The 18,856-nt window shown below is 36.0% G+C and overlaps 1 protein-coding gene across 25 annotated transcripts in view; it reads left to right on the top strand.

The window, feature by feature from the left end:
- The window catches only part of PTPN13 (protein tyrosine phosphatase non-receptor type 13), a 167,816-nt gene that overhangs the window by 106,805 nt on the left and 42,155 nt on the right, over positions 1–18,856 (top strand). For 14 of the 25 annotated variants that reach the window (XM_045570954.1, XM_045570959.1, XM_036450484.2 and 11 more), the window contains 9 exons: positions 51–107; positions 9,214–9,303; positions 9,962–10,069; positions 10,227–10,358; positions 13,914–14,377; positions 15,385–15,531; positions 16,947–17,040; positions 17,643–17,728; positions 18,658–18,814. In XM_045570954.1, coding sequence (XP_045426910.1) covers positions 51–107; positions 9,214–9,303; positions 9,962–10,069; positions 10,227–10,358; positions 13,914–14,377; positions 15,385–15,531; positions 16,947–17,040; positions 17,643–17,728; positions 18,658–18,814 — 1,335 coding nt within the window. The remainder of the gene's footprint in view (positions 1–50; positions 108–9,213; positions 9,304–9,961; positions 10,070–10,226; positions 10,359–13,913; positions 14,378–15,384; positions 15,532–16,946; positions 17,041–17,642; positions 17,729–18,657; positions 18,815–18,856) is intronic. The other 11 variants (XM_036450572.2, XM_036451134.2, XM_036450958.2 and 8 more) reach the window with 7 other exon arrangements.

The raw sequence follows: 18,856 nt of genomic DNA, 5'->3' as shown, positions 1-18,856 counted from the left end.
TAATATCTGATAATTTTATAAACTGTCTAATAATTTAATTTATACCACAGGAATGACTTTGCATAGTTCTGGAAATTCTTCATCCCAAGTTCCCTTAAAAGAAAATGGTAGGTTTACACAATGTTTTCCCCCTCCTTTCCATCATATCTTCTCTCTTGTACCTTATGAGCTGGTCTTTGACCTAATAACAAAGAGTCTCTGAATCCATGCCAAGAATTTCAGGCCTTATACTGGAGTCAAAGGAGAATTCTATTTGTAGCACCTGGTAATGTGACAGGATCTATTATTTAGGCTAATATTGGTGAACTAGACAAACAACAAATTAAAGATATGGACACTAATTGGGAAGCTAAGATAATTCAGGTGAGAGATAATTTTGGTTAACGAGTTTTAACTGAGGTGGTTATTTTAAAGAGATTTTGAGCTGAATCTTGAAGTAAAAGGATTTATTCAGGTAGATTGTTGAGGATAAGCATTCCAGACCCAGGCTGTAAAAGAGTCAGAGATGTGGAGATAGGTGAAAAGATAACAGGTTCAGGAACTGCAAGAATCTCTGCATTGTGGTATGTGAGGACAGGACTGAAGCTTAGAGCTAAGCAGGTTCTAGCTTTGAGTCTTAGCCTAAATGTTATGGGAAGAATTTGAAGACTTAAAATGTTGAAATTTAGGGTTTAGAAGTCTAAGAAGAAATAAAGTTATGGGAAGAAACTTTGTGCAGTGTCTTCAAAGTCAGTTGGATTCACCATTTTTAGAATTTAGGTGGCAAAATACTTTCATGGACATTATCTTATTTGATCTTTCAGCACCTTTCATGGGTAGAAGGAATGTTTTACTCGGCATACACTAGTTTCTTACCCTCAAACTCTTGAGGTTGAAATGATCAGAAATCTGATGAGAAAAAAGCAAATGTATTAATCAAATGCTTTAATATACTTAAACTTGATGAAGCTTTGAGGTTAGTTCTAATTTGCCTGAGAACCAAGGCAAAAATAAAGGCATTAAGAGTAGATTGAACCATATGGAACTGCTATTTTTATAAGACAAAATTGTCAAACATGAGAGTGCTATTTTCTATAATTCTCATTCTGTCATAGAAATACACATACCGCCCGCCTGGCCAGTGTTGCTCAGTGGTTGAGCATCAATCCAGGAACCAAGAAATATACATACCAGGTCTTTGAGAAAAGAAGATTTTCCTTGGAAGTAAAATTGTGTCATAATGTAAAAATATACACAAATATCTTAAATACACATGGAAAATGTAGGATTTTTTTCATCTTATTATTAGAAATTAATCTTGAAAAATCTGAGGGTATATCATTAAAGAAAAAGTTAGTGAACTTATACTTGGACCTAAGTTACTAAGACTCTGGTATATATTTTTATGATGATCAAGTGCCTTACATATAGTGAATCTAGAATACCTGTGTGCCTAAATAGCATAATTATTAAAATGCCTGAAATGGTGGTAATTACTGACTAACAGCTATTGAGTGCTTATTGTGTACCAAACATGTTTAGCTCTCATTTAATATTAGGTGAGTGGCTAATATTATTTCCTTTTCACAAATGAGAAACCACACCATAGAGAGGCTGAATTGCACAGAAGGTCATGGAGCTTGTAAATGCCCAGGTCATAATCTGAATGCAGGAAGTCTGTTTCCAGAGCCCCGCTCTAATCTACTCTTTCAACTGTTTCCTATATAGTAATGCTTAATTATATTCATACTAGTGGCCTAGTGCACGAAATTCGTGCATGGAGGGTGTCCTTCAGCCTGCACCCTCTCCAATCTGGGACCTTCCGGGGCTGTCCAACTGCCGGCAGTGAGACATCCCTCTCACAATCTGGGACCACTGATACCTACCTAACCACCTCTGCCTTGGCCCCGCAGCCACGTCTTTGTCCAGAAGGACATCCGGAAGGTCTCCTGGTCTCATTAGCATTTTAATATTTTATTAGTATAGATAGAGACCTGGTGCATGAGTGGGAGCTGGCTGATCTGCCCTGGAGAGGATCCTGGATCAAGGTGGGGGTCCCTTTGGGGAGTGGGACTGGCCAGGGCGAGATGTCTGGGACAGTTTGCAGGACAGCCACATCCCCATCAGGGTGAGGGGCCTGGCTGGGGACAGGTAGGCCTGGGCAAGGGCTGATGGCCGTTTGCAGGCTGGCCACACCCCCATCAGGGTGAGGGTCTCCGCTGGGGGGCATGCCCAGCTTAGGTGAGGGGCTGAGGGCTGTTTGGGAGCAGTTTGCAGGCTGGCCAAGCTCAGGCTTTGTCCGGAAGGACATCCAGAAGATCTCCGGAAGGTCTCCCGGTCTAATTAGCATATTGCTTATTTATTACTATAGATGTATTATTTCTACCAGCTAAACTTTTTAAAGAAGCTGTATAATAATTTATTAAAGGATAAAATCTTAAAGTGTGTTTAAGCCTACCTTCTGATGGAAAAGAATATAAATTTACATTGGTTACCACTTGAGCAGCATTTTTAAACCTTTAGAAATGTCATCTTCCCTCCTGTCCCTATAGAGGAAGGGCCAATCCATCTTCCTATGGATGTGTGCCCTAGTTGCCTTACAGGCAAGTCTATAGTTTCTTCAATTTCCCTGTGAGTCTGCCCAGTTATCCCAGAATTAGTTCTCTGTTGAGAACTGAGTATTCATGTAATAAAGTATGTTAAACATTTTCCCAAATAAAGTAACTGATAAAAAGTTAAGTACTTGCCCATGAGTCAAATATATGATCTCTTATTTTAATTTCAATGTTCTTTCTTGCTGGTCAAGATTATTAGAAGAAATTGGAAATGAGCATCAACTAATATTGAGGTATTCATAACTTAATACAGGAATCAACAAATACAACTTAATCTTTTATGACTTTCAGAATCCCTTAATGAAGGTGAACCTTGAAAGAGAAGATTAAAAATAAAAAAAAAGGGGGGAGGGAGGGCATGAATCTTATAAAGATTGCAATTTTTTTTATTGTAATTTCAAAAAATAAAGGTTGCTTAACCTTTCAAACAGTATAATATTTCTTCCTAAGAGAGTAAAAACAAAAATGTAGAACTTATGCAAGAATTATGTAAAATTGGTTTTCAATATTTCTCATTTTATTATAATTCAAGGTTATTATGTAATTAAAAAGTAACTTTTAGCTAGATTTGTCACCTTCTTGTTCAAACCACAACAAACACTCTTAACAAAAATAAAATGCAAAAAACAAAAATATTGAAATAGGTTATTCTATTATTCAAATGGGTCATTGAAATAGGTTATTCTAATACAAAAGGACTTGGTGCAGACAGTAAAAATGTCCTTTTTTCCTAAATTAAAACTTATTTTTTTTAAATATCTTTTTATTTATTTGAGAGAGAGATAGAAACATCGATGAAGAGAAAGAATCATTGATTGGTTGCCTCCTGCAAACCTCACACTGAGGATTGAGCCCGCAATTCCTGATTAAGAATTTAACTGTGACCTCCTGGTTTGTAGGTTGGTGCTCAACCACTCAGCCACACTGGCAAAACTGATTATTTTTTATGGACAATATTAATTCCAAGTAATAAAATGTTATGCAAACAAAAGTAAGATTTTAAAATGCACTTTGTTTAATAGGATTTATTTTTATTTTTATTGATTTTAGAGAGGAAGAGAGGGATAAAAACATCAGTGACGAGCCGAAACCGGTTTGGCTCAGTGGTAGAGCGTCGGTCTCTGACTGAAAAGTCCCGGGTTCGATTCTGGTCAAGGGCATGTACCTTGGTTGTGGGCACATCCCCGGTAGGGGGTGTGCAAGAGGCAGCTGGTCGATGTTTCTCTCTCATCGATGTTTCTAGCTCTCTATCCCTCTCTCCTCCTCTCTGTAAAAAATCAATAAAATATATTTTTTTAAAAAAGTTTAAAAAACATCAGTGACGAGAGAGAAAAATTGATGGGCTGCCTCCTGCATCCCCCTACTGATATGGGAATTAACCGGAAGTTAAAAAAATAGAGTCAACTAAGCTGAGGACCAAAAGGAACTTAAAAGTTTATCCAAATCATCTTTTCATTTTATGACAAGTCCCCAGATGTTATGTGGCTCCAAATACTCAGCTATTTAGTTTTGGCACAAAAATAAAGCACCAAAGTTGTCATTTTGATCCCCTTTACCTACCACTAGAGCAGTTACTATGTTAGTAGTATAACAATGAAAAATGCCTCTCTTTGTTTTTATACAATGTAGTGCTACTGAGAGGGTGCAGGCTGAAGGACAACCCTCCCTCCCCACATGCACAAATTTTATTACCCCAGGATTTCAAGTAGTTTTTTTTTTTTCTTAGGGTGAGTGACGGATTTATCCAGAGCTTACTCTACCTGTAGTCTAGTTAATCTTAGAATCAATGGCATGAAGCTGCCCTGTAATTTCTATAACTAACAAATTAGTTTTTCTTGCAAAAAAGAAAAAATTGACTCAGAGTGATTATACAGGGTGAAGCAAAAGTAGGTTTACAGTTGTGAGTACAGGAAATAGTTTATTTTGTATTATTATTTATTGCTAGATGCCTGGTGCACGAAATTTGTGCACTCGGGTGGTCCCTCAGCTCAGCCTGCACCCTCCTGCAGTCCAGGAGCCCTTGGGGATATCCTTAGTGCTGCTGCGGAGGAGGGAGAGGTTCCTGCCACCTCCGCCGCGCTCACCAGCTATGAACCCAGCTTCTGGCTGAATGGCGCTCTCCCTGTGGGAACACACTGACTACCAGAGGGCAGCTCCTGTGTTGAGCGTCTGCCCCCTGGTGGTCAGTGCATGTCATAGTGACTGGTCATTCTGCTGTTCAGTCAATTTGCATATTAACCTTTTATTATACTGTATAGGATTATTGTATTCTTTTCCATAAATCTTTTTGCCCCACCCTGTATTGCTTTGGCGTTATTAGAAGTATGATCTTACTGTGAACTTCAGTTAGTTTACTCATAGATCTGTCGTGTCTACAATTTATTCTAGTTAGCAACTATAGGTGTCCACATGAACCTTATGAGAGAGGAGAAAGGCAGCATTGGTACAACAGTTTCTAATGCAGAGAGGGTATACATTTTATTTATTTTTAATATATTTTATTGATTTTTTTACAGAGGGGAAGAGAGAGGGATAGAGAGTTAGAAACATCGATGAGAGAGAATCATCTATCAACTGCCTCTTGCACACCCCCTACTGGGGATGTGCCTGCAACCAACGTACATGCCCTTGACTGGAATCAAACCCGGGACCTTTCAGTCCCCAGACCAACGCTCTATCCACTGAGCCAAACCAGTTTCGGCTACATTTTATTTCTTAATTATGTATTTACTAAGGTATTTTCTAGGTAGACATTATTGAGAATGAAATTGATAGTTACTGCTGTAATAGTACAGCACGTATTACTCAGAGAAGTGGAAATTTCAAGTTGAAGTTCTCTTTCACTTTAAAATATTTGCAGAATTTGCTGGGTTATAGAATACATTAATGGGGGAAATTTTTATTTTAAGGATTTAAAGATAAGTGCTCCTGGAATATTTGTGCTTGTTTTCTTGTAATACTTAACTCAGAATTGTCTTGGTATTTGAAATATCTAGCTACCTCACTTTCAGAGATTAATAAATTTTATTCAATCCTCATTGAATTCCATAAATACCTTTAAATTTAATTGTCTTATACCCTCAGATAGATCATCCTCCCTCTTTTTTAAGCCAATAGAAGAATATTTGAACATCTATTTGAATAGAATACAAAGATAAATAAAAATTTGACATGTACACAGTACTATTTAATAACATGTAGTTGAACGTGAACATTTTTCCTTCCTTCTGTCCTCATATTAATATGTTACTTTACATGGAGGTAGACTGTGGAGGGGCAGGGGAACATCACTGTTAAAAAGACTGGGTTAGTCAAAGCCGGTTTGGCTCAGTGGTAGAGCGTCGGTCTGCGGACTGAGGTCCCAGGTTCGATTCCGGTCAGGGGCATGTACCTTGGTTGCGGGCACATCCTCTGTAGGGGATGTGCAGGAGGCAGCCGGTCGATGTTTCTCTCTCATCGATGTTTCTGACTCTCTGTCTCTCTCCCTTCCTCTCTGTAAAAAATCAATAAAATATATTTTTTATAAAAAATAAATAGCCGGGACCGGTTTGGCTCAATGGATAGAGCGTCGGCTTGGGGACTGAGGGGACACGGGTTCGATTCCGGTCAGGGGCATGTACCTTGGTTGCGGGCACATCCCCGGTGGGGGGTGTGCAAGAGGCAGCTGATCGATGACTCTCTCTCATCGATGTTTCTAACTCTCTATCTCTCTCCCTTCCTCTCTGTACAAAATCAATAAAATATATTTTAAAAAATAATAATAATAAATAAATAAATAAATAAATAAATAAATAAATAAATAAAAAATAAAAAGACTGGGTTAACAAAGCTTCCCTTTTCAAAATGATATTCAACTCCACCCTACGCAAGTCTTCTACTCTAGCTACACTGATCTATGGCATTTCCCCAGAACTCTTTCTTCCTTCTTTGCATCTCAACTTTTGCTAATGCCATACTTGTTGCTGTATAACCATCTCCATAATCCACTTATTAAAATCCTACCCACTTTTCTTGAAGTTTCTGTATTTCTGGCAAAAAAAAAGCTTCTCCTTTTGGGTCTGACTCGTGCCTTTTCTATGCAGCTACTTCACTGACAGTCTTAACAAAATTCTCAGAATCACTCAGACTAGATCTTTGTTCATCTATCAAAGATTTGGTCTGACTCAGCTCACCTTTACTATGCTAGTGATTTTCATATACAATCACATTTTATGTTCCCTAATTATCTAGTGAGGGATTTTGACAGGAAAATTATTCAGTAAACATTTGAAGTATGAAAGAATAATTGAATAAATGAATATTTAAATCTCACTGGTAAATCTTTGAATATAGAGTTTAATCTTGTTGCTTCTAGTTAGGGAAGTAAATATGCAAAAATATCGCAAATTTAACACTGTGTGTGTTTGTGTGTGTGTGTGTGTGTGATCTAGTATTTACCTAGGATATATCTTAACATACACATTAGCCTAATAAGTAATATAAATAACCAATGTTGTTAGTATATGTGTTGGAAATGAAGATAAGGAAAATGCAATTATTCTTCGAATTGATATATTTGACTTCTAGCAGATAATCCCTAAGGGCATTAAGAATATCAGCTTTATAACTGAAGGCAAAACACTGTATAAAGTAAATGGACCTTGTCTTCTTGATGGTGACAAAAGTTTACATTTTACATACCTAATGTGACCCCACTCCCTTATTTTATTTGTTTTTTTATTTTATGGGTTTTGTTCTGTTGTATTATGTATTTGATTCTAGCTGATAATTAGAATAGTTTGTTTTAGGATAAAAGCATCATTGCTGCTTAGATGATAATATTAAGCTAAGCATTAACAAATACATGCATTGTCCAGTGATTTGGGGGGGGAGGGGCTTTCTTAAATAGACTAGGAATAATGAATTACTGTTACTTTTATTGATTATAACTAAGTTTATAACTGAGTTTTGGTCAAAAGAGAAACAACAAAAGTGACATGTATACTACAGGAAGCTAGCAAACTTTCACTAATACTTATGTTTAAGGGACAAGGTTAATTTACTTCAGAGAGTAAATGATTGTTCTTATTTTCTGAAATTAAATGAGTTTATTTCTAGAATATGGAGTATCACATAAATATCATTTAAGCATTAATAAAGGTTGTAAATAAAGTTATGACTTGTTTTATAACACAAAACAATTTTAAACTCTTGGATAAATCACATGTTGGCAGGTAATCTCTAATTTTCAAAAAGCTCCAATATGCTTAAGAATTATGTAGAGAAGAATTTGAAGATTTAGTTTACAAAAATATTTTTCTGAGTGTGTTGAACTCACCACCACTACCTCACACACACAATAGTTTGAACTATCAAAATATAGGTGATGTTTAAGAAGTGTATTAATTTGCTAGAGCTTCCATAAGAAGGCCCCATAAATTAAGAGGCTTAAACAACAGATTTATTATCTCACAATTCTCTGAAATTGAGGTGTTAGCAACATTGATTTATTCTGAGGTTCCTCTCCTTGACTTGTAGGTGGTAGTCTTTTTTCTCTATCTTCACAAGTGTGCACATATCTCTATTCAAATTTATTCTTATACAGACACAACTCATATTGGGTTAGAGCCGCCCTAAAGACTTCATTGTACAATAACTTAATTATCTCTTTAAAAACCTGTCTCCAAACACGGTCATATTCTGAGGTACTGAGAGTTGGGGGAGAGGGGAGTAGAGAGAAGGGTCAGAAATCAGCTCATAACGGAGAGAAAGAGCATGAGAGTGTGTATGAGTTTCAGATTATTGGATTGCAAGCAAATGAAGTAATGTTTCTTATTGAAATGACAATTAAATGGCATTTATTGGTTTAATTTAGGTGGTATTTATGCATGATCATTGTACTTAAAAAAATAACCCAAATGGAAATAAAAAGTTAATTATTAGCATTAAACCAGATTTATCAAGTACCAATTTTTGACATTTTGCTGGGTACTAATACTCATGGTAATGTTGAACAAGTCATAAACTGTTATTCTTCATCCACAAAACAATATTTAAAAATCTCTTTACCTACCTTATGTGATTATTCCACAAATAAAATAGAAATAAATGGAAGTCCTTTGAGAATGCAAATGTCCAGCAAAGTCATTATTAAGAGACTTTTTAAAAGATATTTATTTTTATTGCTATTTAACTCTAGAATTTACCATGAATATTTTGTTCCATTTAAATAAAAAATGTCAACCACTTATTAGTAGGAACTTCTTAACATATTCAGGAAATCAATGGTGATGCAAAAGAAAGACATGAAGTCAGGAAACCTAAGTTTAAGAATTTGATCTTGCCAGTACTAATTGGTAAACCTGTTCAAATTATTTAACATCTTGAAATTTAACTGAAATGTGCTTATTTCACAGAGAATCGTTTATAAGGAATAAATGTGACAAAATTCAGTCATTTTGTAAACTGCAAATCACTATCAAAACTTTCAATGATGGCATTATATTATTTAAAATATAATTTTATAGTTACCAAGCAATCTGTAAATGAGTTTTTTTAACATTTAAATTAGAACAAGCAGACAGTCTTAATGCCTAAACATATTATGTTTATTTTATCTTAAAATTATGCATTTTAATAGATGTGCTACACAAAAGATGGAGCATAGTATCCTCACCAGAAAGGGAGATCACCTTGGTGAACCTGAAAAAAGACGCAAAGTATGGCTTAGGTAAGTCACTGTGAGATTCTTAAAGCATAGCATTGGCATTAAGGCACAACCTACTTCTGATCTGGCCACTGGCTGCCCACCCACAATCCCTCACCCCACCTTCCCAGTCAGGAAATGTCAAAGATGAAATGCTTACAATCAATTCTTCCACCAAATTTAACAGTCCCATCTCACAGGTGCTACTTGACTATATATATATATAAAAGCCTAAGTGACAGTTCAACCGGTAGCTATGATGCACATTGACCACCAGGGGGCAGACACTCAATGCACAAGCATGGAAACATGGAACAGACTGATGAATCTCAGAGGGAAGTGAGGAGGGGAGAGGGCAAAAAGATTAACCAAAGATCTTATATGCATATTAGAGTTTCGGTGCATGGATTTGTGCACTGGTGGGGACCCTCTGCCTGGCCTGGCCTGGCCAGTGGGAATTGGGCTGATACCAGAAATCTAACATCCCCTGAGGGGCCTCAGATTGCGAAAGGCCACAGGCCAGCCCGAGGGACCCCACCAGTGCCTGAATCTCTAAACCGGGCCTCTAGATAATCATATTTGTAGTGACAATCTCCACACTTCTTTGTGTCCAACAGGCTAATCATTAGTCATAGAAAGTACAAGTATAATGAAGATCTTTTTAAAATATGCTATTTCACAGGATTTCAAATCATTGGTGGGGAGAAGATGGGAAGACTGGATCTAGGTGTATTTATCAGTTCAATTACTCCTGGAGGACCAGCTGATTTAGATGGATGCTTAAAGCCAGGTACTTTACATTTAGGTAATTTCTTGAGTACTTTACTGTTGGACATGAATTCGCACAGATATCAAAAGTGGAACTTGGACAAAATAAAAATAATTGGCAGGGTGACATTTCTGATATTTCTCTGTCGTTGAAAATGCTGAATTGTCTATTTTTACAGGAGACCGTTTGATATCTGTAAATAGTGTGAGCTTAGAGGGGGTCAGCCACCATGCTGCTATTGAAATTTTGCAAAATGCACCTGAAGATGTGACACTTGTTATCTCTCAGCCAAAAGAAAAGATATCCAAAGGTAATATAAATGTCTCTTGACTGTGTTCTGTTTCATTTTTACAAGAACTTCAGTAGCTTGGCCCAGTAAATCAGAATTAAGCTCCTTATTTCCTTTCTGGAAATTTTAACTGTGTATAGTTCTGATTATTTTGAGTATGGATCAGTAGAACTTTTTTATTTATTACTTCAAAGATTTTCTATCTCATTTCTCTTCACTAATACAGTTGAACCTTGAATGACCCAAGATTAGGGTACTGACGACATGCATAGTTTAAAATCCATGTCTAACTTTTGACTCCCCCATAATTTCAGTTGCCTCCCTAAAGGGGATTAGGGAGTGCGCTCCCCCCCTCCCACCCTCAGGAAGTATATCAAAATTCGTGGATACTCGAGTCTTCTTTATAATATGGCATTGATCAATCCATAGTCAGCCTTCCATATCTGCAGGCTCCCAACCACAGATCAAAAATGGCACAGGTATTTATTGAAAAAAATTTGTGGATAAGTGAATCATGCAGTTCAAACCTGTGTTGTTCAAGGGTCATCTGTATCTGAATAAAAATGATTGGTTGTGTAAAATTGATGTCACTTTAGTAAATTTTCCTAAATACTTGGTGTTTTCTATCACTTAGGCCAAATCAGAAATTAAATTCTTTGTCATTGCCTATGTAATAGAAAACACAACAGATAGAAATATAATATCTATAAATTCCTGTTCTGAACCAGGTTATAGAAAGGAAAAGAAAACATACTAGAAATTTAAAAATAAGACCATATAATTTTGTTACAATCTCTTCTATTAGCATATTGTGGGAGAAAACCCACATGACGAAGATCAGATGATTTAAATGTGAGCTACGCCTGAGCCACTTATTAGGTGTATGACTTACATCCTTTTGAGCCACCATTGTTTTTTTCTTTAAAAAGGAAACTATCTCAGGCCTGCCTTGTCTGCCTGGCAGAGTTAACATTTGGTCAAGGGGTAGGGTATTGTTCATAAAAGGTGCACACACTACAGGTGCAGTCCAATAGCGTTATATATATTATAGATAAATTTTAATTTTTTATTATTTTTTTTAAATATATTTTTATTGATTTTTTTACAGAGAGGAAGGGAGATAGATAGAGAGCTAGAAACGTCGATGAGAGAGAAACACCAGTCAGCTGCCTCTTGCACACCCCCTACCAGGGATGTGCCCGCAACCAACGTAATCGAACCTGGGACCTTTCAGTCCGCAGACCGACACTCTACCACTGAGCCAAACCAGTTTTGGCTATAGATAAATTTTTTAAAAAGTAGTGCATATACATACACACACTACTTTTATTTCTTTATTTTTTAAATATATTTTATTGATTTTTTACAGAGAGGAAGGGAAAGGGATAGAAACTTAGAAACATCGATGAGAGAGAAACATCGATCAGCTGCCTCCTGCACACTCCCCACTGGGGATGTGCCCACAACCAAGGTACATGTCCTTGACTGGAATCGAACTCTGGACCCTTCGGTCTGCAGCCTGACACTCTATCCACTGAGCCAAACTGGTTTCGGCCACTACTTTTAAACAAAAATACAATTTTTATACTCTGAATATCAGTCTGTAACTTGTTCATTCATTATATTCCAGACATCCATGAATGTCCAGAATCCTTTTTAAAAAAAATGCTCTTATTGATTTCAAGAAGAGGAAGGGAGAGGGAGAGATAGAAACATCAATGATGAGATAGTATCATTGATCCACTACCTCCCACATGCCCCCTTCTGGGGATCAAGTCCAGAACCTGGGCATGTGCCCTGAATATCAAAATTTATTTGTTTCTTTTGTTGTGCATCCAGGTTAGCTAGAATTCTATTACATATGTTGCTGCAACAAATACATTTGTTTGCACACCACTGAAAATGTACTTATCTCTAGAGGTTAGATACCTGGAAGTAGATTAAGGAATATGCACATTTAAATTTTTTACAAATGCTACCAATTTGCTAAAGTTTTATCAATTTACAGTCAACCAATTAGATATAACAGTGTTCTTCACTGTTAGTGGTATAAGAAATTAGCAGTCCCATTTTTGTTAGGCAAAACGGTAGAAACTGCATATCTCTGATAAACAATAAGAGTGTCTTTTCATATATTTATTAGTTACTAGAGGCCTAGTGCACAAAATTCGTGAAGGGGGGGGCGGGTCCCTCAACCCGGCCTGCACCCTCTCACAATCCAGGACCCCTCGGGGGATGTCAAACTGCCAGGGATCAGGCCTAAACTGGTAGTCAGACATCCCTCTATTAATCCAGGACCTCTGGTTCCTAACTGTTTGCTTGACTGCCTGATCACCCCTAACCACTTTGCCTGCCTGCCTAGTCACCCCTAACTGCTCACCTGCCTGCCTGCCTAATCACCCCTAATGACCTCTGCCTTGGCCTCTGCCGCTGTGGCTTCATCCAGAAGGACGTCTGGAAGGTTATTTAGCTGTCCGCTCTAATTAGCATATTATGCTTTTATTATTATAGATGAGGATTTACTCCTAATTTTTAGTCTACATTTTCATACCTTTGTATCACAGGAGTTCTAAACTTCTTTTTTTTTTTTTAATTAAAAAAATTGTTTGAATCCTCACCCGAGGATATGTTTGTTTATTTTTAATTTATTTTAGAGAAAGAGGGATGGAGAGGTAGGAAGGGAGGGAGGGAAGGAGGGGGAGAGAGAGGGGTGAGGAGAGAGAGAGAGAGGCATTATTTGATTGCCTGCTGTACATGCCTCTACCAGAGAGAGATAGAGAGAGTTATTTGGTTGCCACCCGTACATGCCTCTACCAGAAATCGAACCTGCCACCCTTTAGTAGTACATGGGATGATGACACTCCAATCAGCTGAGCCACACCAGCCAGGGCTAAATTTTTCTTATTGACTTTTAGAAAAACTGTATGTTAATGGCATTAACTCTTCAATTAGTTTTTTTTTTTTTACTGTTCCAAATATTTTCTCTTGAAGAGCTACTCATTACTCTTCAGTTTTCTTTGGCTTTGCTTGCTACATAAAACTTTTAGTTTCTTATAAATTTGCATCTGCATTTTTTTTTTTTTTTTTTTTGCAAATGTTTCATATGGTTTTTTTTTCTTACTTAGGGAAGCTTTCTTAAGTGGGTTTTGATAAAGACTATATTTAAATTTTGCGAGTTGCCTTTCTTGAGAATTACTTGGAATAATTGGTAGGACAATATTAAACAAATATATAAATAATTATTAAATAAAGAACAAGGTTCTTTAGAGACCCAAATTATCTCTAGTTGGGGAATTAAGAAAGCCTTCACAGATTACTTGAAATAGGCCTTAGAGAACGGAAATGGGGAGTTAAGATGAAGGTGTTTCACATTTCCACAGAAGTTGCTTCAAGAATAGCCAAAAGAAACATTTGTTGGGTTCCTGTCATGGTTTCAGGCCCTGGGTCAAGTGTGATGTGTGTGTTTTCCTGTGTAAAATCCTCCCAACAGTCGTCAGGAACATTGTGCATGTGTGTAAGCCCTGGCATGTGTGTGTCACTAACCTGTTATTTTCATTGATGGATTTTGATGTTTAGTGCCTACTACTCCTGTGCACATTGCCAATGGCATGAAAAACTACCCGAAGAAATCTTCCTACATGCAAGGCAGCACTGTAGATTCTTCTGAGGATCACTGCTGGCCACGTGGTACCTTGAGGCACATCTCAGAGAGCTCCTTCGTGCTGCCTGGGGGGCTGCGGGAAGGAAGCCTGAGTTCTCAAGACTCCAGGACTGAGAGTGCCAGCTTGTCCCAGTGCCAGGTCAATGGCTTCTTTGCCAGCCACGTAGGTGACCGAACCTGGCAGGAATCACAGCACAGCAGCCCTTCCCCATCTGTGATATCCAGAGCCACTCAGAAGAAGAGGACTTCTACCGACAGTAACCAAAGCAAAGCTAAAAAACCAGGCGTTTCTGATGCAACAGATTATTCAGATCGTGGAGACTCAGACATGGATGAAGCCACTTACTCCGGCAGTCAGGATCATCAAACGCCAAAAAAGGCATAGTTTAATTTGAATCTTAGTTTTTTGTTTTTAATTTAACAACAACAACAAAAAAAAAAAACAGCAAGTAAATATCAGAGTAGAATATTCTACTATAAACTACTTACATTATTCTAGAAAGGAAAAATAATTTATATAGTATGCTACTAACTGCTACTGCATTTGAATCTAACTTTCAGAGAAATTAGCAGCTTTAAATACTAACTCTAAAATGGCTATGATTTGGGAACTTGTTACCTGATAACCCAAAGAAATTAATAATCAGATGATTATTTTCTACAAGTGATTCATCTTTTGCATACTTCATGTTGTAAGAGAATTTAATATTTGAAAAGTATTGTTCCTAAGTAGTTCATGGAATGGCCAGTTGACTTATTTTTGATAACCAGATCCTTCTGAAGTTTTGGATGGATGAACAACAATATAAAAAAATGCCCATTTCCTAGAAATGATATAAATTTAAGCTCACTTTCACAAGCAAATTCAGAAGAAAACCTTAAGCCCTCTTTTTTTTATTTATTGAAAAAACAATATAAAAGGATTATGCCTTTATAAATGGGACTCAGCTGCAGTGCCTTTGTTTATATTGGATTTGTAAGCATGAAGCCTACTCATCTTAAAACCCTAAGCAAAAAGCTACTGTTTAATATATATTGATTTTTTTTTTTTATTTTTTTTTTAAGGAAATTGGCTTACTTCAAATTTGGGAGTCTAAAAAGCATTGGACAAGGGTTACGTAAAAGCCAGGTCTGCAGTGGGTCTGCTGTTTTACCTTAAGCAAATCCTTCAATCTCTAGACTTCAATTTCCTAAACCACAAAATATGAAGGCATTGGATTAGATGATCTCAAAGATCTCTTCCAACTCTCATGATCTTTGAATCCACTGTCCCTTAATATCTTGGTTTTTTTTCTAAATTTACCCAAAAAATACATATTAAATCTTCCAATAGTAATTCATTTTGAGTCTAACAAGAAATCCTTTTTTTTGTTTTTCTTTGTTAAGGAATCTTCCTCCTCAATGAATACATCCAACAAAATGAATTTTAAAACTTTTCCTTCAGCACCTCCTAAACCTGGAGATATCTTTGAGGTTGAACTGGCAAAAAATGATAACAGCTTGGGGATAAGTGTCACGGTACTGTTTGACAAGGTTTTCAAATGTTTTCTCTTCTCCATTTCCAGCAGCCTATTGTATTTCAGTTAATTAATTGAATTATTTTGCTTCAAAAAAGTAAACTTGTCAACTACTTCCAAAATTAAAAATTGAACCATATCTTAAAACTTTTTTAAAGACGAGCGTACTGCCCTAGCCTCTTTGGCTCAGCGGATAGAGCAGATTAAAGGGTCCCAGGTTGGATTCTGGTCCAGGGCACATGCCCGTGCTGCAGGCTCGATCCCCACTGGGGGCCGTGCAGGAGGCAGCTGATCAATGATTCTCTCTCATCATTGATGTTTCTCTCTCTCTCTCCCTCTTCCTTCCTCTCTGGCATTATTAAAAATATATTTAAAAATAAAATAAAAACTTGAGCATACTAATCACTTTTTCCTGTGATTCCACTACATTTTCCACATAGATTTCATACTTGCTTAAATTGGCATAAGATTTAACAAATACTTGATAGTTTCTGCTTGAACATGAAGTAATACATTTTATTCTACATCATAAGTAATGTAAGCCTAATGTATATGCCCTTTCTCTGCATAATACATCTTAACTTGTAAACATGATTAGTATTTTAAAATTATAGGTTCCCAAGGAATATATGTACTTTTAAGGTAGTTAAAATGTGAGCATAGGCTACTTGTTCAAATTATTTTAGAATTCTATTAATGAATGTACTGTACTCTAAATGGTAACATCATTTATGATATTTGAAGAATATTAGTAATAAATAGTGATTCAGAAACATCATAGAAATAACACTATTAATATATAATATATCAATATCAAAAAGACCTAATTCTCTAGCACTTTAAAAAATATTGCAGCTCTTTTTCTTTTGCCCTTAACTTTAGAATTTTATCTTCCTATTATTGTGAAGGGAAATAAAAGCTGTATATCCATGAGAATGAAAAATCTACTCATTACCTCTCATGTCCACTATAACCAAATTTCTCTACCAAAATCTTTCAAAATGAAAAAAAAAATTTTTCCCTTGACTCATAAGATTTGCTTTCAGAATAGCAAATATGATCAGAAGTATATTATTCTATATACTATTTTTTCTGACAACTATGTTCTCACACTAATTTTACACAGATGGATTTTGCTTTCTGCTGGCTCATAATGCATGCTATAAACTTACAAAGGAAGGGTAATTTTTCATATAGTCAAGATCTGGCATGTTGTTATTTTCTGAATAAACAGCTTTCCTATGAAGTAACTGCTTTAATATTTGGAAAACAGCTAGAAATGTTTTGGGGTATTGAACTAATTGCATGTGCTGACATGCTGCAGCTGCTTTCGCTGAAAAATTGAATGCTTTCTGGATCTCATATTTGAAAAATGGAGTGTGAACTTTTTTGTATTACAAAATGTTATTTTATCTGTCTTTTTCCACATAGGGAGGTGTGAATACCAGTGTCAGACATGGTGGCATTTATGTGAAAGCTGTTCTTCCCAAGGGAGCAGCAGAGTTGGATGGTAGAATTCACAAAGGTAGACTATTTGTGTGTGTATGGGAATTATATAGAGGATTATAACTTCAACATATAAATATGAAATTAGAAAGTTGGTAGACTAATAGACCTTCAAATTATTTGTAATATAAAATAAGAACATACACAATTATTTTAAGACTTGAGTATTAAAAAACTCCTTGATGTCATTCCAAAAACTTTTTTTCCCACCTTATTCTCTAGTATCAGAAAATATTTTGACGATATTTTAGTTCATGCTTTGCACTTTCTAAGAAGGATGGGAACAGGATAGTGACCTTGTAAAAACAGTGACTTCTACATTTCTAATAAAAACTAATTAGTTTAGTTTCCTCCAATGCTCTACATTTGTAGTTTATCTTACACCATGATATAAATAAATTTTATATATATACATTATCCTGTTCTAAAATGTACCTAAGATTAGCCATAGAATTGGGAAAGAAATTAAATACACAATAAAGTATTACAGTTTTGTATAAAATTTGTCTGAATCTCTCCTGAACAAATTAATATGAAACAGGACCACATGGTATTAAAGAGCATGATTAGCATGATTATATTTTATGATTTGCTTTTTTCAAAATGACTGCCTGATTTTAGGTGATCGTGTCCTAGCTGTTAATGGAGTTAGTCTGGAAGGAGCTACCCATAAGCAAGCTGTGGAAACACTGAGAAATACGGGACAGGTAATAGATCATTATACCAAATCTTTAAGGTACCTTAGAAGAACATAATAATGTGTGAATAACATCAATTTCATTGTTTATTAGTTAAGAAAACTAGCCTGATTTATATAAATATTCTAGTATTTTTTCTTCAAATTAAGAAGCAAGTATTTAAAAAAGCAAGTATTATGACAAGAGGTTTTAGTTTTTTTACTGAAGAAACTGGCTTTCTGTACACATGTAGCCCTAATATTACCAGAGATCTAACAGAAGGAATGGTAGAAATTGCATTTTTTAAATTTTTCATCAGCATCTACAACTATGTATTGATTTTCACTTCTAGTCATTCTTTACCCCCAAGGCCAAATTTATTTTGTTGAAATACATCTTAAGTCAGGGAGTTTAGCAAATTATTTACAATGGTACAGTGGTGATTTTATTCTAGTACCACAATTTTCTATAATTTGTTTGTTATTTTATTTTTTTCTTAATTCTCACCTAAGATATGTTTTCGCTGATTTTTAGGGAGAGAGTGAGAGAAGCATTGATGTGAGAGAGAAACATTGAAGGGTTGCCTCTTAGATGTCATCCAACTGCGGATCAAACTTACAATGGAGGTGTGCACTCTGACCAGGAATTGAGCCTGAAATCTGTTGGTATACCGAACAACACTTCAACCAACTGATCCATCTGGCCAGCGCATATTTGCTATTTTATAGTAGACTTTTTTTCCTTTTTAATCATTTATCCTTTTATACAGAAAATAATAAAGACTTAATTTTGAAATTTTCAAATCCCTTGCTTTTGTTCCATTTTTTAATCTCCCTATACTTTAGTAGACCAGTTATTTACTTGAAATATATGCCATTGATTATACAAAAAAATCTTGAAAATTGATCTACTTTTTTATAACTATTTTTTGTTAATGAAGTGCTTTTTTATTTTTTCAGTTGGTTCATCTGTTGTTAGAAAAGGGACAATCTCCAGCATCCAAAGAACATGCCCCTGTAACCCCACAGTGTACCCTTCCAGATCTGGATGGACAAGTCCCAGAAAAAATGGTGAAGAAAATTACTCCTATCAAAGACTACAGCTTTGTCACTGAAGGTCGGGCCTTAGGACACTGTCATCTCAGCTTTCACTTATTCA

This window comes from Pipistrellus kuhlii, unplaced genomic scaffold (assembly GCF_014108245.1).
Source record: "Pipistrellus kuhlii isolate mPipKuh1 unplaced genomic scaffold, mPipKuh1.p scaffold_m20_p_1, whole genome shotgun sequence".
NCBI classification, from domain to species: Eukaryota; Metazoa; Chordata; class Mammalia; order Chiroptera; family Vespertilionidae; genus Pipistrellus; species Pipistrellus kuhlii.
Note: the sequence above shows the minus strand (reverse complement) of the source record. Positions and strands in the feature narration are given on the sequence as shown.